This window comes from Ambystoma mexicanum, chromosome 2q, assembly GCF_040938575.1.
Source record: "Ambystoma mexicanum isolate Mex_15411 chromosome 2q, UKY_AmexF1_1, whole genome shotgun sequence".
In the NCBI taxonomy this organism is placed as follows: Eukaryota; Metazoa; Chordata; class Amphibia; order Caudata; family Ambystomatidae; genus Ambystoma; species Ambystoma mexicanum.
The window spans coordinates 350,701,470-350,728,550 of NC_090924.1; the positions used below are offsets into that span (position 1 = coordinate 350,701,470).

Below are 27,081 nucleotides of genomic sequence, written 5' to 3' on the forward strand. Positions count from 1 at the left end.
GCAATAAGATTAGTAGCACTTCAGAACCGGATGGCATTAGATGTCATTCTGGCTGAACGTGGTGGAGTGTGTAAATTAGTGGGGTCCGCTTGCTGTGTTTTCGTGCCAGATTCCTCCCCAACTATCTTCAAGGCAATACAGAATCTGCACGTCCTTAGTTCAGAAGTGCATGTTCCCGAGGGAAACTGAGATCTTAGCGCTTGGTTCTGGGACTTCTTGCGATCTTGGGGTTGGAAGGTGCTGTCGGTCTTACTGATTATTTTGGGAATTCTGTTGTTTCTTTGCTGTTGTATCCAGTGTTTACCTAGTATATGTTCGATGCTAGGGGGATGTCGCGCACAGGCGATAGGTACAATAGGACATAAGGTACATGCCCCAGATAAAAACTCCAAAGAATATTTGTTAAAGGAAATCTTAGCAACTGATCTAATGGCAATAGATATTTCCGACAGTGATTCAGGGTGCATGGACGATGATACATGGAGTTGTTTGCAAGAAGATCAGAAGTAGTTTAGCACTTGGCATAGGCCAAAAGGAGGGTTTGTCAAATGGGAAATTATATTGTGCCTCCTATTGTAATGCATATATGTATATTGGCCTACGCCAAGCTGCTTGTAAGCCACTTGCGAAGAAATCCATGTTACAAGGTCCCGACCTTAGAATCAATGTAAGCCGCCATTTTAGGTCAAATCGCCATTTTCGGGTCTCTCTGCAAAGTCACTCTGTAAGCTAAAATGGGGAAACAGTGTCATTTCGAAAATGTAACATGGCCGTCTTGACCTCTATGTATAAACTAATGTGTAACTTGCCTGCAGGCCACTTGTTAGGGTCATGAAATGAGACATTGTCCTTCGTTGACCTGTGTGCAAAGGATTACTTGTGTCAATGAAGCTAATCCGCAAGCATATGTTACGAACAATGTATTCAAATACTGAAATGTGAACACTTGTTTAAACTACATTGTATAGATGTTTAAGAAGGCTCAACATGAGATCCTAAGATACACTGTTACTATTAAGGCTTGTTGGTGAATACATTAAAAGTAAACCCTAAACGTATAGATGTGTGAACTCGGCACAAACCCTAGATCCGTAATGTATTAATGAATATTAACCCACAGTAGGGTTGGACATCGTGTTTTCAAAGGTATATAAGGTGCGACTTTTCTAATATACAGTCCCACTCACTGAGCACACCGAACTGCGCTGGAGTTCGCTGTGTTGTACTGAGGGCCGATAGCTATCTGTTGTTCTTGTCCTTTGAAACTGTCCAGTATAAAATAAAGATCTTTCTATGTTCTTTTGTAACCTGTGTTCGGTGTATTTCCTTTTGGGGTACTCAGCCTCGATATTTTCTCTTTGTTTTCACAACAGCACTTTCTGCATATTGCCGGTCAACTGCACACATAGAGACACAGTGCCAGACACATATGCAACGATTTCACAGTCATCCTTTGCTCAACAGCTGAAGCTCAAACAATGAAACTGTCCGAAGCTGTGCATATATCTCAAGCTTTGCACGCATTTTACTGTCAGGGGGACTAGTCTGAAAGAGGAAATGAGCACCATACCAAGTGTGCATTGCATGCTCAGAAAGAATGAACGTTTGCATTACTAGCACAGACCTGTTTAATAAATTGGTGGTCAGTCTTAAGTTCCCAAAATGCACTTTGTTTCATGCAAAGCAGCCAGCATCCTATGTTCAGGGCACACACATCATTTGAAACTTAGCTCGGTCTCCCCCACCCCCCGGCCACATCATGAACAAGTTGCTCCCCCAATCCCTCCTGCGAAGGGGAGGACGGGAGTTCCCCCAGTACATTTTGTCAATTTCCAAGACTGCCAAATACTTAAAATAAATGCTTTCGGGGGGAGGGGTATGGGAATGTGAGGAATGTCGACCATCTGCATGGTGGGTGTCAGCTTGCCTGGTCTTTTTTAAATTTTTAAGGAAATGAATGATGGTAGACCTGCCTCAGGAAAAAGTGTGGGGCTAATCCACACACATTTTCCTATGCTCATGCCACAACAAACACATAGATCCATGTACTCTGGCATGGACACAGCCTACAGGTACAGTCTGCCCCTGTCATATTTAGTTGGTATGTGACAGGAGATCAGAGCACAATGTCATCCCAAGGAGGAGGGGGGAGATTCCTCCTGCCTTCGACAGCTTGATAAACTGACAAGTGCTCCATGGAACCGCCCTGCTCTTTTGTTAGCCCTACAGCTGGTGGCAGCAATTAACATACCAATAGAGGGTACTTCAAACAGGCCCCCACTGGGCATGGCTGCAGAGGATCACAAAAGAGACAGGAAACCCAACAAACCTTTCATATGTAACTGTGTCAACCTGAAGCCAGCTCCCGCCCCTCGGTATCAATGACAGTGAGCTGACATGTCTGAGTCTATTTTTGCAGCAGACAACCCCCGCTAGGGGGACCCCATTCATAAGATAAGAGAATGTGGTTTGCAGAAGCCAGAGAGTCTGGTCTCTCAGCATCTTCAAAGGATATCTGCCGCTTTAAAAAGGAAACACACATGGAGAACCATTAACAAGAGAGACTCTTTGATCACAGCTGACAAGAAGGTGGGTGGGACCGAGTATCACAGGGGAGTGAGCCCAGAACTCTTTCTGTTGAGAGAAGGGTTCAGCCATATTGATTATGGGACACCCCTTGTTCCTGTAGGAGCCCCTTACCTTTTCCTGCTACTAAGCACTCTGGTTATGACTGCACACATACAGAAAATTGTTAGCAGGAACCCCAGGATTCTTTCACTCAGAATGCTCAGCCTACACCAATCACTGTGGCCCACTTGGCTTTAAGAGAGGGCTGGTGCCCTCTTTAGGCAGATCATCTTCACTGGAAACACGAAGAAGAACTCATCCTTGGACCTTGACTGAAGGTACAGTCTGCCTTACAGCTTCTGCCAGTTAAGGAAGGCCAGGAACATCAAAAGAGGGAAGCAAGATCCCTCCCCTTAACTTCTTCCAGGGAACAGAGGGAGAAAAGATCTCCAGCTGCTTCAGAACCGGTACAGAGCCAGCCTACAACATGCCCTGCTAGGCTCTGCAGCAAGCTCCCTGGACAGGGAGGGCCAAAATGTTTCTGAACCCGAAACCAAGGACAAGGCAGCTGCCTGCAACATACTGCTACCTCTGAGCCGTCCACCGTCTGCCTTAAAGGACAATGCAAGACCTTTGAAGAGGCGGGGAGAAATGCAACAACAAGCACCTGCTGCCATCCGCCTTAAAGGACATTCTTGAGCCAGTCGAGTTCCTCGATCCGCAACCACCTGCAATGCTTATCGCCTCCAAGCCTCGAACGACAGCCGTTAAGCCGCAGCTGCATAATGAACCTGAGACGTCTCGACCAGCGCTTCAGAACCACTGACCAGCACTGAGACAATTCCTGACCCTGAGTCGGCATGAAGGGCAGCCTGCAGTTGTTCACCAAGCTTCGCTCGCTGAACCATGTTGCTGCCTAGTACCTGCCACAGATTCCTGTCTCGAACTCTGCCACACAAAAGCCTGAAAAGTGCCCTGGAGCCAACTTGGCGCTGTCGCCCACAAAGAACTACTACAGCAAGAGGTACAATGTGGTTCTGTCCACCTGGTCTTTCCCAGAAGGCCTCTAGAGACATTGCATGACCCTTTCTCCCTTTTTTCTGAAGCCAAGAAACCTTTAAAAAACGATTGTGGTAGACAGGCGTTAGAGACACACCTGACAGGGAAAGCAGCGCATTCAATTCTCCAAACAAAACAGTACTTCTACTCCAGAGGCAACAAGGCTAATATATTGTTCGCAGCTAAACTGATGAAAGAGATCACCCGCGACTATATTGGGGGTCTGAAGGATGGGGAAGGGAAACTGGTCATCAAGGAGACCGGAAAGCTGGGGGTAATGGAGGACTTGTTCTGGAAAGCTTCAGCCCCACAGCAAGGGCACTCAGCCCACATTCAAGAATTTCTTGACCACGGGCATCTTCCTCCAAGCCCTGAGGAAGTGAGGGAAGCAGTGGAGGGCCCTATAACTGCTCAAGAAGTGTCCCAAGCAATTTGATCCCTCCAAATAGGGAAAGGCCCCGGCCCCGATGGCTTCACTAATAAATATTATGTAACATTTGCGGGCCTTCTGATTCCACAACTCACCAAGCTCTTTAACTCCTTTTTAGGCTCAGGGAAAGCATTTGAGTCCATAGCAGAATCAGCAACAATATTGTTGCTGAAACTCAAGAAGGACCCAGAGGACTCCACCTCTTATCACCCCATAGCCCTCTTAAATACAGATGCGAAAATATATAGTAACATTTTGGCTATCAGATTGGGTGAAGTCCTCCCACAGATAATAAATGGTGATCAGACGGGCTACATTAAAAACAGGGGAGCTCAGGACAATATTCAGCGGTTGGTCGACCTAATCGCCCTAGCTCCACGAATCCCAGGGGACTGTCCCTTCGCTCTCTGGATGCCCATCTGGCTTTTGATAGTATGTCATTGGATTTTTCAATGGCTCTTTTAACTGTATATGGGTTTGGCACATCCTTCACTAAACTGATTATGGCAACCTTCCAAATTCTATCAACCAATATTAAAGTCAAGGTTCTCAGGTCTTATTCCCTGCTCCTGGGAAGCGGTACACGACTAGGCTGTCCTTTGATCCCTTTAGTTTTCACACCAGCAAAAGAACAACAAGCACAGATGATATGTGGCAATCCCTGCATTTTGGGCCCTACTTATGGAGGGGATGCACATAAAGTGGCATTGTACACTGATGACATTATCTCCCAGTCCTACTCGAGCTGCTGGAGAAATTTGCCCTGACATCACGCTTCCGCATTAACCATTGGAAATTGGTGGGGCTGGTGATTCAAGGGCCCCTGAAGTTTGCCAAACCTCCTTCCCTTTCAAGTGGGATAATCAGGAAATCATGTACCCGGGGGTACGTATCTCCAATACCTATGGATCACATTTAGGGGCCAACATCCCTATACTATTTAAGGAGACAAAAGAGACACTCCAGAGATGGTAGATGCAAGAGATTTTCGTGGTTGCAGTGAATCAGTGCGGTAAAGACTCCTCTACATCTTCCAGGCTCTGCCAAGTACTATGCCGGAGCAAGACTTACTAGAAATGCAGAAGGAGGTGGTTGATTCATTTGGCGGGGAAAACCTCCTAGAATTTCTCAGAAAGTGCTGCTAAGATCTCGAGAGATGGGGGATGAGGGTTCCTTCTATCTAACGTTATTTTCAGGTTGCACAGATTGCCCCGATGCTTGACTGGGCATTGGAGGGGAAATGTCCGAAGTGGAAGGCACTCAAACAGGTGGCTTGCCCTCTGGCTCACCTGCCTTTTCTCCCGAAATCGGTGTGAAGAATCCAGCTGAAGCTATCGGAATCCACCAGCGCTACCTTGGGCCATTGTGACAAAGCTTGCTCGTAATGGGTATAGACCAGGGCTGGGCCTCTGTGTTTAATGACCCAGAGTTTACTCCAGGCATGGAGGGGATGCTTTTCGTACAATTCGAATCACTCAATGTATTACAACTGAGAGGCGTATATAAGGAGGGAACACCACTCACATTCACAGAAGATAAGGAGAAGTTTAACTTGTCAGAAGCGGAGCATTTCAGGTACTGTCAACTCAGGCATTGGTTGTCTAATAATCAGGTCAGGCAGGCGGTAGACCACCTATGGGAATAGAGCTCCGGGTTCTAGAGGGCCAAGAGGCACGCACGGTTTCCTCCTGTTACTGACTCCTAGAAAAGGCCTCCAGTGAAGATAAGTTACCATAGATGACACATGGGGAAAGAGAGCTGGGGATTGGGATCTCGGAAGAGTCTTGGGGAAAGATATGGTCTTGAGCCCATAGGAGTTCTCGCTGGGCAACAATTAAAGAGGGGGCAAATTAATTATGTTTCTGGTGGTACATGACTCTTCAGAGATTGCATGCAATTCGCCTGGACTATCTGGATCGCTGTTGGCAGGGGTACAGACAATTAGGTGATCTTGAACACATGTGGTGGCACTGTCCAATCATGCAAACATATTGGCAGGAGATTTTTGTGAGAATTAAAGATATAACAGTCGGCTTGCTTTCTATGTGCCCACTGACTCTGGTTCTACGAGATGTCCCCCAAGGATGGTTCTTTTCTGCTAACTGAGGCCAGAGCTGAGCTAATATCGCATCTATTAATGGCTCGGTTCTCTCGCACTTGAGCTCCCTTTTTGGATTTTGCTCAAGCGAAGGAACATACGTTTTTCAGGCCACAGGTCTTGAGACACCTTTTACATTGTTAATGCGGTTACAGGAAACTGCCTGGAAGGTGGAAGGTGAAGGCAAGCTGCCTGGAGAAGGAGTGGGAAGGGACAGTATGATGCTCAGATGTGCTAAGGTTTGGGAACCTAATTGTTGATATGGGAGTACTCGTGTGACTTTATTGCTATTATTTTGTTGATTTCAGTTTTTGAAATTTTGGTGGGTTACCTACAAAATGTAAAATGGAATTTGGATGTTCTGTAACACATCTCGTTAATATTATGGCTATATAATAATTGCATGTTCATCGAGATTTTAATAAAAGACAGCCTGGAAAAAAAGGAAAAATGTATTGTGGTTATTAACCATACCAACTGCCCTCCTATCAGCATCCAGAGTGCATCCGTTTTCCTTCTTAAAAACTCTCTGTTTTCTGCATTCCTTTACAGGGCGGGTTGTATTTAGTAGTGTTACTAGATTGTCTGTTGTGTCAATGATAAAGTAGATATTTTGTATACAACCTTAACTGGACACTCCTTTCATCATTGGGTAATAATTGTATTTTCGCTGTGTTGCAAATAACCAACGATACACGACCATTAGAGCGGATAAGCCTGCAGTTTCGTTCACGTTACCAAAATTGGACAAGGGGGTTTATCATTTTAAGTGTATGCTTGCTTAATCCAATCTGTTCTGATCCATTCTGGTGTATTTTTTCCACTGCCTCTCTATACCACGCTTCAACCTTCAAAGATCTGGCAGAGCCAGCTTCCCAGCAATGGCGGCGAAACTCTGGAACACGCTGCCAAACTTGCTAAGATCTGAACCATCCTTCCACAGTTTTAAAAACTTGGCTAAAGCCTGGCTAATCGCCCAAGACCTTCCACCTACTTGCCAACCACCTCCCATGCGCTAGACACCTCTTGTACATAGGCTATGCCCTCCCGATCACCCGTAACTGCATTATGTATATATGTTTATAAATGTTATTGTAATTTTGAACTGTAATTTAAACTGTAATTGTACTGCCATGTCTGCCTTATCATGTTGTAACTAAAATATGCTCTCAGGCCTGGTGCGCTCTACAAATAAAACAAAATACAAAAAAAATACAAATTCGACATGTGGGGCTGATTGACGTTTTAGAAAACGATATTCACCCCTGGACCACTGGTACCCAGGAATTTGATTAGTCACAAGGAACATACCGTCCTGCCAGATCTTGAGCATTCGTTCACCGTTCCATAGCGTTTCCTCATATTTCAGACGGTTTCTTGCGTGCAGTGAAATTCAGAAACTGCCATTAATGCCTGACAATACCTGCCCATGTCAGGGTTCGCTGTTAATATCGGCCTATCGGGCTTTCTACGCCCCTTGCCTTGGGATCTGGAACCCCAGCCTCTGTTACTTATGTCCTCGTTCTAAAGGTTCTCTAATCCCTGCCTTGGGCTCTTCGATCCCTTTCCAACGCTGACTCCCGGGCTGACTCTTATCACGGCTCCGCGTTGCTTGTTTTCACTGCTTGGTCTTGTCTTTCACGAACAGCTGCACAGGACTCCCTCTACTTGCGCTACCTATGGAAATATTAATAATACCCCTCTCTTGTTCCCTGTCTCCTTGTTGGCCAGTGGCACTGGCAGCAACGAAAGGTTGACAAGTTCCGAGGACCTAAAATGTACTGTGGACAGAGAAGCCGTGCAGATGACAGAGACAAACTTTTCTCTTATTGGTGTGGGGGCAGGACTCTGCGAGTTGTGGGCGTGCCGTTCTGTCAAAAAGCGGCGTTTTTTGTCGCAGGTGAGGTGGAGGAATGCCAGGAAGGGTTGACTGGGCCAGGGGTAGGGTTATGCAAATAAGAGCACGTCAAATTCCAACATTATTGGCAAAGGACTTCTTTTGAAAGGGGCGGGTTTAGCATGTGTTGTGCACATCCTTGACAGTTAAGGGAGAAGTGCATAGTTATGCTAATACATTATCACAATGCCGCGCTATTGGGGAGGGGAGGGGCTAAGAAAAGGCGTGCCAGTCGGTGTACTTCAGTCGTTTGCCTGTTCAAGATGGGAATGGGCGTGGCTATGCGGATAGTGGCCCTCCTAAATGCCATCCTACGGGTGATAGGCCTTTGGCACTTCCTACATTCTCACGCCGCCACTGTCAGGCAAGGGGCGTGGCAAGTGTCAAGGCTTCTGTTTTTAGCCACATCCGTAGTCACAGCGAGAGGCGTGGCTATGTAGATTAGCAAGCCTGTGAGTCTCTCTGATAGGCGGTGGGGCGTGGCTGTTCAGGTATCGGAGTGCAGTTCGGCTAGCAGTGGGCGTTCCCGGTGTCCCGCAGCGCCGCGTCCCTTGGGCCCAGGCAGTGAGCGCTCTATCGCGGGCGGCTGAGGCTGGAGCTCCCGGACATGGCCGAGCCGAGCATCACCACCCCGGAACCCGGGCAGAGCCCCACGCAGGAGCCGGTGCGCTTTGCCAGGCAGGGCGCGCTGCGGCAGAAGAACGTGCACGAGGTGAAGGAGCATAAATTCACCGCCCGCTTCTTCAAGCAGCCCACCTTCTGCAGCCACTGCACCGACTTCATATGGTAAGAGTCCTTAGTGGGAGGCCGCCTAGAGGGCACCCCCGTGGAAGAATGCCTCACATTTTTTCAGCCACTGCACTCATTCATAATGTGAAATTTCCCTCGGGGTATTGGGGGGAGCTTACCGGACGTGGAGGTGGGATCGTGGGGTGTGGGAGACCTGATGAGACACCGCCCCCTAGTGCAGCGACTCCCCGACTTCATATGATGTGAACCCCGTCCCCCCTAACCTCCCACCACGGCCTGGGGATTGTGGTATACATGGGGGAGGGGGTATAGATAGGCTCGCCGCAGGGGGGGGGCTGGGCAACCCTCTGCAGCGCTGCGTTGACCTCATACGGTAAAGACCTCGCGCGTGCGAGTAGTTACTTGCAGATGAGCGCGAGGGGGCTCAAGGAAGAGAGAAGCACAACCTTTGCCGGAGGTGGAGGGCATATTGCCCCCCCGCCCCCTCCTCACGCGGGACGCTACTGCCACCACTGCCCCGATTTTGAAAGGATGAGACTTAGGGTACATGTGGGCATGTGAGGGCGCAGATTAATGACCGTGGAGACACGCCACATACCTTCTGCAGGCAGTGCACTAACGACTGACATTGTGTCACACGCGACCTCCCCATTAACTGTCAGATGCAGGTGCGTGCATCTGTGCCCCCCCCCCCCCGAGAGGAGGAGGGGAAGAACATTCCACCCACTTCTGTAGCCATGGATGGTAACTTTTTTCGGTAAGGGGCAGAACCGCATTTGGATTTTCGGCACGGGGGCAGATGCTCCCACACTGAGCGAAGCGATCAAGCCGCATCCATCCTCAAAATCCAAACAACACATCATTACAAGTTAGGCGGTAAGGGCACCGGTACCGGTAAACCCTTACCGCCTTACTACGAGTTCCCTTTGCGGGACCCGACCTTAACGGCTGGTTTTACCAGCCGTTAAAGTAGGGTACCGCAGAGGGACTTTGGAGCTAATTACGGTACCCCAATTTGCGGTACCGTAATTAGCGCCTTCCCCATTCCCATTGAGCCCTATGGGGGCAAAAATGTGAATGGGGAAGTGTCTTGGTGAATGGGGAATTACCGCCCCCGCTCACCTTGGAGTAGGGCGGTAATTCCGCCATCCACCAAGGCGGACACGGTAAAATACCAGCGGCAACCATGGTGCTAATAGCGCCATGGTTACCGCCTACCGTGTAATGAGGCCCATTTACTGCACATTTACCTGGAGGAATTTGAAAAAAAAGCAATAGCATTGACAGGCAGGCAGGTCTACATATATAAAATCTCAGCAACAGTCGCCTAATCTGCTGATCTTTCTTTGCAGTATTGTGTTTTAGGATTTCCCACCCGGCCCCCAAACAAGGCTGAGGTGACAGGCAGGCAGCCTTCCAAATTTGGAGTGATCAGCACTTGCTAATGTTGCAAGATGCATGCTAACACTTAACTACACCTGAGCCCAGCAAGAAAGTATCCAGAATTCCTGCTTCACCCAGTGACTTAGAAGAGCATGTCACTGAATCTCCCTCTGGCCGCATGCATTCGGCCACTATTTCTGCGATCACTGTGTATCTTAATACGGTGGTGCACATGACCGTCCACTGGGAGCAGCCTGGGCATCACATGGCTCCCACAGGAAGGCGCTGGGAGCATCCTGGGGGAGCACAGGACACCCACGGGATGGCACTGGGAGAATTCTGGGGAGCACAGGGCTCTCACAGGGAGGCGCTGGGAGCATCCCGGGGAGCACAGGATTCTGACAGGGTGGAACCAGGAGAATCGGGGGGAGCACATGGTTCCCACATGATGGCACCAGAAGAATCCCGGCGAGCACATGGTTCTCACAGGAAGTTGCTGGGAGCATCCAGGGGAGCTCAGGTCTCCCACTGGAAGGCACCAGGAGAATTCTGGGGAGCACCGGGCCCCCACGGGAATGCGCCGGGAGCATCGCAGGGAGCACAGCGCTCCCCCAGGAAGGCGCCAGGAGCAACCTGGGGAGCGCAGGGTTCTTGCACGAAGGCACCGGGAGAATCCCGGGGATCACATGGTTCCCACAGGAAGACACTGGAAGAATCCCAGGGAGCATGTGGTTCTCACAGGAAGGTGCCAGGAGCATCCAGGGGAGCACAGGGCTCCCATAGCAAGGTGCCAGGAGAATCACGGGGAGCACAGGACTCCCACAGGAAGGTGCTGGGAGCATCCCAGGGAGCTCAGTGCTCTCCAGGAAATCGCAGGAGAATCCCAGGAGCACAAGGCTCCCACAAAGCCTTCCAGGGAGCACAGGGCTTTCACAAGAAGGCACTGGGAGCATCGAAGGGAGCACAGGGCTCGCACAGCAAGGTACCAGGAGAATCCTGGGCAGCATAGGTCTCCCACAGGAAGGTGCTGGGAGAATCCCGAGAGCACAGTGCTCTCCAGGAAAGCACAGGGAAACTCCCGGGAGCACAGGGCTCCCACAGGAAGGCACTGGGAGCATCCCAGGGAGCACATGGCTCCCACAAGAAGGTGCTGAGAGCATCCGGGGGAGCACAGGGCTCCCACAAGAAGGCATTGAGAGCATCCCGGGGAGCACAGGGCTCCCACAAGAAGGCACTGAGAGCATCCCGGGGAGCACAGGGCTCCCACAAAAAGGCACTGAGAGCATCCCAGGGAGCACAGGGCTCCCACAGGAAAGCGCTGGGAGAACCACAGGGAGCACAGGATTACAATGAGAAGGCGCAGGGAGCGTCCCAGGAAGCACAGGGCCCCCATAGGAAGGCGCTGGCAGAACCCAGGATCATGGGGCTCTAATAGGAAGGCACTGGGGGCATCCCAGAGAGCACAGAGTTCCCATTGGAAGGGGCTGGGAGCATTCTGGAGAGCACAGAGCTCCCACAGGAAGGCCGGCTCAATTAGCTACTACCACCACTGAAGGGAACGTTTAATATGCCAAGATATGCTCTCCCCCTCCCTCAGTTATGTGGGTAGGGTTTCAAAGGAAGTGGCTTGTCTCTGTGAGAGGACAGTCATACAGCTTCTGCAGCCAGTGGAGTCTGCCTTACAAAAGGGCACCCAGTAGAAGTTACATGTGGCAGACTCCTTTGGGAGAAAGGGGGCCTTGGAGAGTTGGATACAGGTGCACATGATAAGTTTGTGGGGGTAAAGGCCACGTTATTCAGCAATTGGTCTGATGTTTATGTCCCTGGGTGTGGTGGCGGGGGTGTGGTTGGTAGTGTGGACAGCTTCTGCAACCACGGAATGGACTTCATGATATGGGAATCGAAGTAGCCCGAGTGTGGGGCATAAGTGCACGCCTCGAAGGGGATTGCAAGTGAAGGAAAGTACCTCCGCTGCCGCTGAATGGTTTTAATATGGTGAAGAGTCCTTGGGAAAGCAGTCCCGCTGGTAGGGTTGGAAGAGTATTACTCATTAGTGGAGGATCTCTGGCTGCCATAGTACTGCGGGTGCAGCAACCCCAAATTTATAATTTATAATTGTTCATTTATAACGCACTTAATTCCCAGAGTGGTTTCTAAGTGCTGGATCAGGATTCAACCCTATGTTGCACTGCGTTGTCTTGCTTCCAAGAAGGACTTGTTGCGCCAATATTCGGCAACTCGGCTAGCAGTCGCTAGACCGCCTTCATCTGGCAAAACTGTTCTAGCGTGGACAGAGAAAAACCTAAATTGCAGGTGAGGCGACTCAAGACACTTGCACGAAAGCTGAATTATTGAATATTTGGTGAAGGCATCCAGGGAAGGAGGTGCTGTGAAAACTGGGCAACAGAAGACTTAATCTGCGGGTTATGGTGAAAAGAGCAGCTTCAGACTGGGAGGCAGTCGTAGGTGGAGGACCCCAGGTTCCAGGATAGGTCTATAGTACCTAAATAATCCGCAGTTGTGTTGTAAAACACGCAGTAGGGGTGTCAAAGGCGAAAGGGTTGGGACAGGTCAAATGGAGCGGAATCTAGTGGCATAGTGTGAAGTCGCCCCGGTAAGGCCCAACAGAAGCCAATGAAATGTTACGTAGCACCTGGGTGCTAGGTGGCTGTATCGTACAGTATTTATCGGGAAGGATGTGCCTGGAATTGTTCACATACATCTAATACATCGGGCAGCAAAAGTTAGTATCATGAAAAGGGAATTCCAGTCTATGGTGAGGCAACAGGAGCTCCTTGGTGGATTGGCAAGAGCTCATTTTGAATTGGTCTTCTGCATTGGTCCGCCGCATCAATATAGGAATGACCTTGAGAAACACGATAACATTCCGATGACAGGTGCCAAACTATTTGACTAAAGTTCAAAAAGGTCCAGGATGTTGTTTATCCCTGATAAAAGGAGCCCGCGTGGGGCTTTATGTCATCCTATGCATGTTTAACAGGAGCAGTCTACGCTCATGAATTTATTTATTTAAGCAGGCCTATGTCAATAAGTGGTAATGGTTTCACAAATGATGTGCGATATTGGAAGCATTTGCTGATCACCTCTGCAGATACGTCCTGTGGTGGTGGATATCCCCTCACTGCACGGCTTTAAGTGTAGTTTGACATGCGACTAGTGGGTGAATACGGGGATTGCTCCTACACCACACCTGGGATTGGGCACAGCGATCCACGGGGCTCTTTACACCCCCGCTTCATGAGGGGGCAGTTAGACCATCAACATTGAGAAAGGACACATGTTGCGGCAGGTGCTATATTTGATGGGTCCATCAGGATATCACTTGCTGGCACTGAGCTAGAAAGTGTGTGTGTGTGCACTGAGAAGCTGTCAGAGATGCAGTGTTGGAATATTGTCTTGTTGCAGTGAAGTGCTTGTCTACTAGGATATCACTACCGTGCAGTCCTGGGAGATTCATATGCTGCAGTGGTGGGATATTGCAGTTTATTATAGTGCAATCTGGGGCATTGGGGGCAGGAGTGTTGCATTTCTGCAATATTGTGTGTTTTGGGCGGTGCTGCCGTGTGGTGTGAGGAATATTGCTGCTTGGTCTTAGTGTGGCACATTACTTAATACAAAGGGTGGGGACTTCAGGATGGGAGCTTATGCAAGGTGGCAGCTAATGCTTGACTCTCCTGCTCAACCCCTTTACCCTGTATCATACCTGGGCCCTGAGTTGCTCCTGCTCCCTGTGTGACCTTCCTGATACCCAGGATGCTACAGCATTATTAAATCACAGTCCAGGGATATTGAGCGGCACAGGGCTGGGAGGCTAGCTCTGGGGCAACGTGTTTCTCTTGGAAGCAAGACAACGCAGAGCAGCACAGGTTCGAATCCTGTTCCCGCGCTTCGAGGCTGGTCTTTGGCGTTAAGTGCATTATAAAAGACTCATTCACTAGTATGACACTCTTCTAGCTATTGGAGGATGACTATGGTGCAATGGTTGGGTATTTCTGTTTCACAATACTTTGGCACATGCCAGGGTTAATGTGGTGCTGGGGTGCTAAGAATACACCTGGTGGGTTGCTGCAATGTTCGGAGATTGGGCCAGTGCTTGCAGATGAATTCTGTGTGGTGCTCAGATAATGGGGGCTGATGTGGCGCAGTGGCATTTATCAGGGGATTCGTTCGGCACATTGTGGAGTTATTGGGGGCCGGGATGGGGCGCTGATGGGATATTTTTGGTTTGGGTGGAGGAGTGATCAGGGATTAGTGGGGTCATGGGCAATTCACAGCTCTGGTGTTGGTGGCCCCCGTGCAGTGGCATGGGAGGATTAGTGTATTGGTATGGGCTGGTAGTACTCTCTGGGGTTGTTGTTGGCAGTGCCATGGTATTTGGGGTAAGCTTGGGGAAGTCCGAGGTCTAGGTGTGGTGCAGCAATCTTGATGTTACGGTCGATAATGGTGCAGTGTTGAGGTATTAGTGGTCGGCATGGCACGATGTTGCGCTGCATGCCGTCAGACTGTGGTATTGGAGTTCGTTAGTTGATAGTGAATGAGGATAGTCTAGTTAAGCTCTGTCCTGTTGCTCTTACCCGGGTTTGGGGAGTTTGTTTGTTGCAGTGTCAGGGAACTGGGAGTTTGTATGGTGCGGCCGATGACATATTAGATGTTCGTGCGCTGCTGCGATGTTAGGATGGTAGTTGCGCGATTCACTGCTCAGTGTTGTAGTAGAGGGAGTAGTGAGTGTGAAGACCTAGGTGTAGCCATTGCTTTTTGAGGTTAGGATGTCGCAGTCCGATTTGTTTGCTGTGTGTTGCAATCCATTGGGATTGAGAGTTTGGTGGTGGAGTCCTGCTGGCTAAATGCTGGCTGAAGGAAAAGGATGTTGCGGTGCCGGGCTAATAAGGGTGGGGTGGGGGCAGGGAAGTAGCACCGGTCTGCTTTGCAATATGGCGAACCAGCAAGTTCTAAACTGCTGTGCAGAATCCTGATGTTATACCCCCCCCGATCCCCCAGGCCCTTATCCTCTGGGGGCAATTCATGCTGCTTTGCGACATTGGCCGTGTGAGAGTACCTTGTTCATGGTAGCATTCCTAGTTTTCGGTGGTAGTGCCGTGACTTTGCTCAGGGGTTGATTCAGAGTGGCCCGCCTCTAAAACTCCAGGTGCAGCGGTCCATTGCTTCCTATAAAGTCAGGTGTGCAGATACGGCTATGCCCATATATGGTCATGGAGTAAGCCCGTCCTCTGAAAGACCGACCAGGCCAGATGTGGGCAATGTTTCTCTCTGCCTCTCTTGGTGGAATTCACATATCTAGGCAGGCAAGAATCCCTGAAGGAAAAACAAAAACATGACATGTGGGTGATGATGCCTGTCCTGGATGCCAAGGCTCCTGTATGAATGCCTCCCGACAGGGGCTCTAGACCCCCGATCTCCACCTCAGCACTCCTTGTTGGCAGGATATGGTGCGGGAATAGTGGTGGTAGTGCCCAGTGAGGTTATCTATGTGGTGCCGGCAGTGAACTGTGCTAAAATATTTGAGGCCTTGGCATATGCAGTGCTGAGATGCTTGTGGAGAAGTCAGTATATCGTGCTGGCAAATGAGCGAATGCATTGTGTACAGTGCGAGGATTTTTGGTGCAGCGGACAGTGACAGTGTTATGTACTTGCGGCCCTGTAAGCGTCAGTGCTGGGATGTTTGTGAAGCTGTCAGCATTCAGTGCAATATTTCGGCCGCTCAGTGCACACTGCTGGGGTCTTCAGAGCCATCGTTCTATGTGTAAATCCCTTGATGTGTTTTGAGTTGTTGTGCAGTGCTGTGGTATGAGGTGCACTCTTAGAGTGCAGGGTTGGTATGCTTGTGAAGCTGCCATTAAACAAGGATGTGATGAGTAGACCGTTTAGAAGGTGCAGTGCTGGAGTAGTTGGGCGGCTGGGGTAGTGCTCTGAGCAGTGAAATGGGAGAATTCAAGTAGGAGACTGGCTAGTCGTTACTGGACCCTAAGTGACCTCCCACGGCACTCATTCTAGCCACTCACATAACAGAGACACGTCAACATCCTCTCTGTGTGCGTATGGCTCTTCTCTAGGCAGTGCAGTCCAAGCTGTAGCTTCACCCAGGCCGTGGTGGATGCAATGTTCCCACTAACAGCATCAATACAGGTGGGAAATAGAGGGGAATGGGCCTAAACCCGCACTTACAAAAAAGCCTATCAACATTATTAGCTAGCTAGAAACCACTCAAAGGCTTGGAGTGAAAACGTGAGTTCTAATAGTCTCAACCACAAGCCACAATGTTTTGGGTTTCAATTGCTCCCAGGCTAGCTGCGAGGGAACGGGGTCGGTCTGATGACTGGGGTTGGCTCGGGTACCAAAGTAACTTTGGCGTTCATAAGTGATGCTGTATCTTAAACCCCTCTGTGATGAATCAGCTTCTGGGGCACCAGTGGTCCAGGGATGAATATCGGATTCTAAACCATCAATCAGCCCCACACCTCTAGTACACCAGAAGGGATCCAAACAGATTGGAAACGCAAGCAGATTATAAACCTCCTTGTCCAATTTTGGTAACATGGATGGAATGACAGGCTTATCTCCACAAGGTCATGGATCGTTGATTAGTTGCAACACAGCGAAAATACAATTATTACCCAATGATAAAGGGACTGTCCAGTCAAGGTTGTATACAAATGTCTACTTTATTATTCCCACAACAGACAGTTCTACCACACTACAAAATACAACCCACCCTGTAAAGGAATGCAGAGGACAGACAGTTTCAAAGTAGGAAAGGGGATGCACTCTGGATGCTGACAGGAGAGTAGTTAGTAAAGTAATGGATCACAATAGTTCAAGGATACTTGGTTTCAGCACAAAGGGAGCAATGGGTTGTAAAATGACACTGGGGGCCTTCGGGGAATGACCAGGGGGACAGACCCACAATGTACCTTGTGCCTGTAGAAGTTCTTGGTGCTGGACAGGGTCGAGTCGGTTTCTGGACACTTTGCAGCTTCTGCAACAGAGTTCAAGACGGGAAACAGCTGCAGGTGTCGGCGGCAGGATGTTCGGCTAGCGAGGCTGAACGGACGGCTGCAGGCTGGCCTGCATGGTGGCTTGCGGTCAGGAATAATTGTCTCAGTGCTAGTTGGCAGGTCTGAAGCACTGGTAAGGCGTCTCAGACGGCTTGAGCGACTGCGGCGTAACAATAGTCAGTGGTGCAGTTGGTTGCAGCTCGAGGGGCTTCATTGGCTAGAACATTTCCGTTATGGCGGACACTGGTTGATGCTTGTTGATGCACTCCTCCTAGCTTCTTCACTTGGCTTGTGTCGTCCTTTGAGTCTGACAGCCAAACGCTTTGGAGAGTGTTGCAGGCAATTGCCTTGTCCTTGGATTGGTTCAGAGACTCTCTGGCACTTCCCACCTAGGAAGCTTGCTGCAGAGCCTAGCCTAGCCAGAGCATGCTGTGTGCTCTCTCGGGGAACTGGTTCTGGAGATGCTGGAGGGTCCTCTGGATTCAGTATCTACCTCTGTTCCATTGGGAGATGTTTAGGGGAGGGATTGTGCTTCCCTCTTGGAAATCCTGGCCTTCCTTAACTGGCTGAAGCTGCAGACTGTACCTTCAGCCAGGGTCCAATGCTAAATTCTTGTTATTCCTTGCAAAGTCTTCAGGAGATTTGCCCAAAAGAGGGGCTTGACCCCCTTTTAATGCCAAATGGGCCACAGTGACTGGTGTAGGCTAACCCTGCGTTAGGGAACCACTCCTGGGTCCTCACCTACAATCTCCTGTATGCATGAGGTCATAACCAGAGTGCTTTGCAACAGAAAAGGTAAAGGGGTAAAAACATGTATTACTAAGTCCCATCCTTCTTCCTGTCTATTGTGGAACAAAGGGTTTCTCTAGTTAATTGAGCTCTCTGTGGTTCCTGATTAAAGCGGCAGGTCTCCCTTGAAGCTGCGTGTAGAACAGACTTTCTGTCTCCCATCAATCCACATACTAGTACCTCCTGAATTGGGTCTCCCTGCAGGGGTGACTACTGTAAATACATAATCCCACACATGGCAGGTCACTGCCCTTGGTTGTTGGTCTTTTCCTGTCCTTTGTTAGTCCTGCGACCAGGCCCCCGATAGGCCTGTATGAATAAACTCTGATTAGTATGCAAAGCTGCCACCAGCAGTTAACAAAGGGCAGGGCAGCTCCATGTGACCTTTGTTAGTTATTTAGGCTGGCCATGGCAGGAGGAAGGTTTTTCCTTCGCCCTTTGAGATGCCTTGATGTACTATTGGCTGTCATATTCCAACTAAATATGACAGGAGTGATGGTGCACGTAGGCTGTGTCCACCCTGAGTACATTGGTCTATGTGTATGTTGTGCGGTTAGCATAGGAAAATGTGTGCGGATTAGGCCCACACATTTTCTTGAGGTTGATCTACCATCATTCAATTTTATGTAAAGAGCACTCCCACTGTGCCGATGGTCGAATTCCTCACAACCTCCATGCACCTGGCCTTAAGTGTCATCTGAGATTGGCGCCACATCCTTTCAAAGTCCCTGAAGGAGCCTACAGTAAAGATTGCGGCTGAAGTGAAAAGGCTCTGAGCAGGAGACTGTGTCTTCACAGGCAGGATAAGATGATCTCTGGGTGCAAAAATCCCAGGGTGGACGACTTCTCAATGTGTGCTGCCACGGGCAGCATCCAGCAATGTTCCTGAAGCCTTGGATGATGCTTGTGGAGAGTTTCTGGGAAGAGTGCATGAATGGTGTTGTTTTAGTCACCATCCCAGTTGATTGTTGTGGAAGTGGGAATGTTCCCAAAACTCCCTGCAAAGTTTTTTGGGCAAATCCAGGATTTGTGGATTTTGTCTTCTGCGTCCTTTTAGCTCTTGAATCATGAGACTTTCTTGGACTCCACTGGTAGATAACACACTTTTGATGCAACTCTTGCGGAGTGCCAACACATTGGTGCCAGTTCTGTTCCCCACACATTCTGGGGACACTGCTCTGCGGCGCATCGTTTAGCAGTGAGGTTTATTCTGCTTAACCGCATCAATACAGCTGGGCAATAGAGGACTTAGGCTCTAAACCAGCACTTACATGATTTTGGGCCTCATTATGAGTTGGGCGGTGCAGTAAAAATGCAGCAGTAATACGCAGCAGTAATTCCGTCGAAATCCCCCATGGAGTATTATGGACTCCAATTTAATGGGGACTGTTTCCGCCACTACCACTTGTAATGCAGCTGTAACACCACCAGACAAAGTGGCGGTAATCGTAATACAGTTTGGTTGTATCTCGGCAGACTAACCGCCGCGATACTACCAAACGCGTAATGAGGCCTGATGCCGTAAGCGTCTAAACCTGCCACTCTCTCTCTGGAGAACCTATGAGTGTTCCTTCTGATTCCTTCCGTCACCTTTAATTTCGAGGTTCTTGGCACAGAAATTCCAGGCTCTCCCCTCTCTCCCCCGTCGAGCATCCAGGCACTCGAGCTCAAACATCACTGCACTCTCTGCACACCGCGCAGAATGTGTTTACGGGCGCGGAGGCGGCATCCGGCATTCCCCAGGGTATGGAAACATTGTCAGACCAGCAAGGGCATTGCAAGCAAAATAGCACTAATTGGGAAGCAGTCTCCAAAGACGACCTGAGAGAATCTGCCTTTCTGGGGTTTCAAAGTGGTGACCACCCCGTTTATAGGGAAATCCAGAGATCTGGTTGGAGAGAACTCTGGTCTTACACATTAGCTGGCATGGCTTGTCCCTTTTCCTAATGCCCTTTTCCTGTATAGAGATCACTAGAAGCTCATAATGGAATTGCATGCTGGCACTCCAAGTCTTCTACCAGAGTTTGCCAGGTCTAAATGTTGAAGGATGGGTTTACATTCCGACTCACACGTGGCCAATCGCTCTCTTGTAGTTCAAGAAACCATGACTACCCTTCTGGATAGCACAGTGAGGCCGTGTCTCTGAGGCTTCTTTGAGCATCGTAGCATTCACCGGGGAAATGGAATAAAATTGAACCCTTCTCTTTGGCCCATAACTTTTCCATGTTTTTTTTTTTACCACTTTACTGTTTATCAATTCTTTTTTTTTCTACGGGTGCTTCCGGTTTGGTACCAGGCTGACGCACTACCGGTGATTGTTTAGCAAGTATAAATGTAATGCTATGCTAACTGGTATTTTGACTTAAAAGAATGATGGCTGGAGGGGTCTGAATGAATCAAAAGCCACTGTCGGAACTCTTGACAACCCTCGAGACCATGGTCGTCCAGCCCGGCATGCCATTACAGAAGGAAAAGACCCTGTGCAGGTGAGGCCTGCTCCTAAACCAAAATGGTCAATATGGCCCAAACGACCAGATCACATCCCTTCTGCAGGAGGCCGCAAGGCAACCTGAGGCACTGTGACCCCAGAGCGCTGTCCCTGGAGTGTGGGCTCAAACCTGTATGGCATGGTCAAGTGTGTCCTGCGTAGGTTATTGCAGACGCTGTCCGTGAGTGCTTGTTACGTGCTTCTACGGTGGCACGACGTTTGCGTTGCTGTATTTAAAGTATGACAGTATTTTTGCATTCCTGCAGCGGCACGTAAAGTGTTCAACATTCACCCAAGGGCATCTTGGCGCTGTAGAAAAAGAAGAATGACACCCATTTGGAATAGGAAATTATTTTTTTACTCGCTATATTTTACTCCCAACTTTAAAAAAAACTGAGATTTAAATATTCCCACTGCACAACCTTATTGAAGCCCGGTCGGGGGCCGCTTGGAGCTCTGAAGACAACCAGCTCTGTGCAAGATTACAATGTAGCCTTCTCAGTGCTGTGAAGCAGTAGTGACCTTCTCTGACCCCCAGGCTTCCTTCAAATTGAGCTTATTCTACACATGAGTGGGCCACATGAGGGGAGGCCGCACAATTTCTAGGGGGTCCCGGCCTATAACCATGGTTAACAAGGTTTTTGGTGAAGTTAACAAATTCTGCGGCTTTTGAGGGGCAGATGAATTCTCCACAGACACTCTGCAGGGAGGTTTGGCTGGTTGTGTTATGTTGGCACGGTTTTATCGAGGGCAGAGGTCACTCAAAGGCATCATGGCGCTATAAAAGATGATATCTCCAAATAGAGTCTGGGGGTTTTCCAGGGTGATCAGGAGAGATAGAATAGGAAGTTCTTGAGATACATCCCAAAGGTTGATATGTTAGCATGGTGTACCGGTGCAATTCCGACATGTTTGGTCTTGAGGTGATTCCTAAAGGTTAATATGTTAGCATGTTGCACCGGTGCAATTCCGGCATGTTTGGTCTTGAGGTGCTTCCTAAAGGTTAATATGTTAGCATGTTGCACCGGTGCAATTCCGGCATGTTTGGTCTTGAGGTGATTCCTAAAGGTTAATATGTTAGCATGTTGCACCGGTGCAATTCAGGCATGTTTGGTCTTGAGGTGCTTCCCAAAGGTTAATATGTTAGCATGGTGTACCGGTGCAATTCCGGCATGTTTGGTCTTGAGGTGATTCCTAAAGGTTAATATGTTAGCATGTTGCACCGGTGCAATTCCGGCATGTTTGGTCTTGAGGTGCTTCCTAAAGGTTAATATGTTAGCATGTTGCACCGGTGCAATTCCAGCATGTTTGGTCTTAAGGTGCTTCCTAAAGGTTAATATGTTAGCATGGTGTACCGGTGCAATTCCGGCATGTTTGGTCTTGAGGTGATTCCTAAAGGTTAATATGTTAGCATGGTGTGCCGGTGCAATTCAGGCATGTTTGGTCTTGAGGTGATTCCTAAAGGTTAATATGTTAGCATGTTGCACCGGTGCAATTCCGGCATGTTTGGTCTTGAGGTGCTTCCTAAAGGTTAATATGTTAGCATGTTGCACCGGTGCAATTCCGGCATGTTTGGTCTTGAGGTGCTTCCTAAAGGTTAATATGTTAGCATGGTGTACCGGTGCAATTCCGGCATGTTTGGTCTTGAGGTGATTCCCAAAGGTTAATATGTTAGCATGGTGTACCGGTGCAATTCAGGCATGTTTGGTCTTGAGGTGCTTCCTAAAGGTTAATATGTTAGCATGGTGTACCGGTGCAATTCAGGCATGTTTGGTCTTGGGGTGCTTACTAAAGGTTAATATGTTAGCATGGTGTACCGGTGCAATTCAGGCATGTTTGGTCTTGGGGTGCTCCCTAAAGGTTAATATGTTAGCATGGTGTACCGGTGCAATTCAGGCATGTTTGGTCTTGAGATGCTTCACAAAGGTTAATATGTTAGCATGGTGTACCGGTGCAATTCAGGCATGTTTGGTCTTGAGGTGCTTCCTAAAGGTTAATATGTTAGCATGTTGCACCGGTGCAATTCAGGCATGTTTGGTCTTGGGGTGATTCCTAAAGGTTAATATGTTAGCATGGTTTACCGGTGCAATTCAGGCATGTTTGGTCTTGAGGTGCTTACTAAAGGTTAATATGTTAGCATGGTGTACCGGTGCAATTCAGGCATGTTTGGTCTTGGGGTGCTCCCTAAAGGTTAATATGTTAGCATGTTGCACCGGTGCAATTCAGGCATGTTTGGTCTTGGGGTGCTCCCTAAAGGTTAATATGTTAGCATGGTGTACTGGTGCAATTCAGGCATGTTTGGTCTTGAGATGCTTCACAAAGGTTAATATGTTAGCATGGTGTACCGGTGCAATTCAGGCATGTTTGGTCTTGAGGTGCTTCCTAAAGGTTAATATGTTAGCATGTTGCACCGGTGCAATTCCGGCATGTTTGGTCTTGGGGTGATTCCTAAAGGTTAATATGTTAGCATGGTGTACCGGTGCAATTCAGGCATGTTTGGTCTTGAGGTGCTTCCTAAAGGTTAATATGTTAGCATGGTGTACCGGTGCAATTCAGGCATGTTTGGTCTTGAGGTGCTTCCTAAAGGTTAATATGTTAGCATGTTGGACCGGTGCAATTCAGGCATGTTTGGTCTTGAGGTGCTTCCTAAAGGTTAATATGTTAGCATGGTGTACCGGTGCAATTCAGGCATGTTTGGTCTTGAGGTGCTTCCTAAAGGTTAATATGTTAGCATGGTGCCCCGGTGCAATTCAGGCATGTTTGGTCTTGAGGTGCTTCCTAAAGGTTAATATGTTAGCATGGTGTACCGGTGCAATTCAGGCATGTTTGGTCTTGGGGTGCTCCCTAAAGGTTAAAATGTTAGCATGGTGTACCAGTGCAATTCAGGCATGTTTGATCTTGAGATGCTTCACAAAGGTTAATATGTTAGCATGTTGCACCGGTGCAATTCCGGCATGTTTGGTCTTGGGGTGATTCCTAAAGGTTAATATGTTAGCATGGTGTACCGGTACAATTCAGGCATGTTTGGTCTTGAGGTGCTTACTAAAGGTTAATATGTTAGCATGGTGTACCGGTGCAATTCAGGCATGTTTGGTCTTGGGGTGCTCCCTAAAGGTTAAAATGTTAGCATGGTGTACCAGTGCAATTCAGGCATGTTTGGTCTTGGGGTGCTCCCTAAAGGTTAATATGTTAGCATGGTGTACCGGTGCAATTCAGGCATGTTTGATCTTGAGATGCTTCACAAAGGTTAATATGTTAGCATGGTGTACTGGTGCAATTCAGGCATGTTTGGTCTTGAGGTGCTTCCTAAAGGTTAATATGTTAGCATGGTGTACCAGTGCAATTCAGGCATGTTTGGTCTTGAGATGCTTCCCAAAGGGTAATAAGTTAGCATGTTGCACTGTTGCAATTCCGGCATGTTTGGTCTTGAGGTGCTTCCTAAAGGTTAATATGTTAGCATGTTGGACCGGTGCAATTCAGGCATGTTTGGTCTTGAGGTGCTTCCTAAAGGTTAATATGTTAGCATGGTGCACCGGTGCAATTCAGGCATGTTTGATCTTGAGGTGCTTCCTAAAGGTTAATATGTTAGCATGTTGGACCGGTGCAATTCCGGCATGTTTGGTCTTGAGCTGCTTCCTAAAGGTTAATATGTTAGCATGTTGGACCGGTGCCATTCCGGCATGTTTGGTTTTGAGCTGCTTCCTAAATGTTAATATGTTAACATGGTGCACCGGTGCAATTCAGGCATGTTTGGCTGGTTAGCTCGGTGCACTGCTGGGGTGTTTGGCGGGTTAGCAGGGTACACACAGCTGTGTTTGTATGCTCTAATGTCTGGGCGTGTGCCTGGGGTTGCACTGTTGGAATGTTTGGGGCAGTCAAAGAGTGCACATGGGTGGGGGTCTGTGTTTGTGGTGAGAGGGTGTTTTGTCTAGATGTGGGTGCAGTGATTAGGAAGGTGTAGTGATGGGAGATGTTGGCCTCTATGCACTCTGGCAGAGAAAGCATATGGTGGACCTGGGGTTGGCCCTCTCTCAGTTGGTGGTAGGGGGTCTTTGTTCTAGTTGCATTCTTTTTCTAACTCACGTTTTCTTTCTTCCAGGGGATTTGGAAAGCAAGGATTCCAGTGTCAAGGTAAGAAAGGACAGCCTGGGCTGCTTTGCTGCATATGGGGTCATTGGTGGCAGCTGCATTGTGTGCTTGGGAGCTCCGCGGTGGGTGTGCACATTATAGTGTGTTGAGCATATTTATATTGTCTGAGCCACTACCATTGCTGCAACTAGGTGCTTTGGGGGTGGGGGCCTCTGACATTAGTTGAGATGTTCTTCTGCAACAGTCTCGGGAGCTTGCGGTGCCTCTGTATAAAGTCCACCCTAAGGGAGACTGGCGGAATGACTGTCACCCAAGACCTGAATGCCATTACGTCAGTGGCTACGTTTATTTAACGGGCATGGTACAAAAGACCGAAGATTGGATGTACTACTACTGCACACAATGTACTACTCCTACTCTGCTCCTTCCTCTGGGCCTAATGGAATAATAAACTCATCTAGGGGTGGGTTTACACCCCCCCCACCCATGGAAGACAGATTTCAAATCATGTGAAGGACTGCGAGTTATCTCTCTCTCTCTGTTGACAAATGTTATACTAGTTCATCATGTTGACTCCCCCGCTTGTGCAAGGGTCTGCGATTGTTTTTAAATGGTTCTATAGCGTACCCTGGGTTCGCTGTTCCAGCATGGTCTCACTCTATATTCTAAAGTTCATGAATTTGTGGTTTTTATTGACTTTCTATCATCCATTCTGATTTAAGTGCTCTACCAGCGATGATTCTCGCCCTTTTTGCATAGACATGCATAATAGCCCAGCAGTTACCGGGTTAACGTTTTTGCCCATGTTATGTAAGTGTACCGGTTTGTTTGTGTGCATGTGTATTTTTATGGTGGCCTTTCATGGCATCATCACGCCGAATGAAGAATATTTTGATGATAGTTAAGATGATGGCAAGTGAATCTTGGGAATCCAGTGCCTCACTACAGGTGGGTGTGCACTAGTGCTGCTAGTGTGTCTGAGGGCCACTGTGCATTGCAGTGACTGGGCACATGCAGCTCTGTGTTGAGTTGCAGACCCGCATGCACACTTGGGAAAGAGCATACTTTGTTTTTGAGTCTCCTGGAACTGATTGATATCTATCTCCACACACACACGCACACGCGTATATCCATACACTGTGCCATCGGCGAGAAGATATGATATGGCATTTATAACGCGCCTATACACAAGTGTTTCAAGGTGCAACGAGGCAAGGGAGTGGTAACAGAGGAAAGACAGACAGAGATCTTACTAGGCCAGGTGTCACTCAGATCGCGCAAGTGCAAGGGAGGGGGGAAAGAAGAAAATTGTGGGGGGGAAGTGCAGTACATGGGATAATAAAATAACAAGATAATTAAAAGAACGGCCAGCTGGTGGCAAGTGCAGGGTGAGTGCAGACATAAGTGCTGGTGCAGGGAGTGTAGGGATACAGAAAACAGTCCCGGGGTGCAGGGGTTGCCAGGGAGGCAGTGCAGTTGTGCAACTGGCAGGGCTGTTTCTGTTTTTCTCTGCCCCGGTTAGGCCTCTGGTGTGGGCATGCAGTACAGAGACCGTGCCCCTCTAGTGCTGTGAGTGTCTGTGCGGTGCTGCGACTGCGAGCGTGCCTCCCTGTGGCTACGTGTGCAATGCTGGGCGTCTGTCCCTCTTGGGCTGTGTGTGCAGCGCTGTGAGCTTGCCCCCCGGTGGCTACATGTGCAATGCTGGGCGCCTGTCCCTCTGGGGCTGTGTGTGCAGCGCTGTGAGCTTCCCCCCCCGGGTAGTGAGTACGCAGCATTGCGAGTGGCCCCTGTTGTTGGGTGACACCTGTTCTTCCCTATTTGCTACGAGTGGTGCTCTGGTGCTGCTTTTCTTACTCAAACACCATGTGGGCTGAGAGCGCCCAGGCTGCGACTCGAGCATCCCCCGCCCCCTGCAGGGGGATGTCGAGCTTGGCACTTTTTAAGCAAGCGAAAGTAGCGGGGGGCCTCGAGCGAGCACAGTGTGTATGTGTGTGGTGGTGGGTGCGCAGGGAGAACAGGGGGGCACCACCAGTTCCCTCACCCGTCTTTGAGGAAGTTGCATGGCTGTGCGTGCAGACAGGGCGAAGACTGGAGCGGTGGGGGACGGAAGTCGGGCCTGCTGCACTTAGCACCGCTTGTGGGGGAGCAGTGTCACTGGTGCCCCCCGCCTGGATCCTTCTCAGTGCACTGGAGCTGGCAGGCGCGCCATGAGAAGCAAATGCATATTTCATAAATTGGCACTCCTGGCGTCTCCGAGCTGGGCGTGTGGGTGGGAGGGGGGAGAGGGCCCTCTTCCCACCTTCGGCCTGCACAGTTAATCGTCCGTTTTTACTGAGCAGACGAGCCTGGGGCGCTTGTTTTACATTTCAAAATAAAGGCCTCGTTTTGCCACCCTGTAATGTATTCTGCCGATAACGTATTGGCGTCTCAGAACTGAGCATGCGCAGATCATGCCTAGGTGCGCACCGGCTGCCTGCGTGCATTCTGTTAATTGCT

At 49.0% G+C, this 27,081-nt stretch overlaps 1 protein-coding gene across 1 annotated transcript in view; it reads left to right on the forward strand.

Annotated features, from left to right (window-relative positions):
- Positions 1–8,568: 8,568 nt before the first annotated feature.
- PRKCB (protein kinase C beta) overlaps positions 8,569–27,081 on the forward strand; it is a 1,331,636-nt gene continuing 1,313,123 nt past the window's right edge. The window contains exons 1-2 of the mRNA XM_069647368.1: positions 8,569–8,838; positions 24,596–24,627. Of these exons, the coding sequence (XP_069503469.1) occupies positions 8,660–8,838; positions 24,596–24,627 (211 nt within the window). The 5' untranslated portion in view covers positions 8,569–8,659. The remainder of the gene's footprint in view (positions 8,839–24,595; positions 24,628–27,081) is intronic.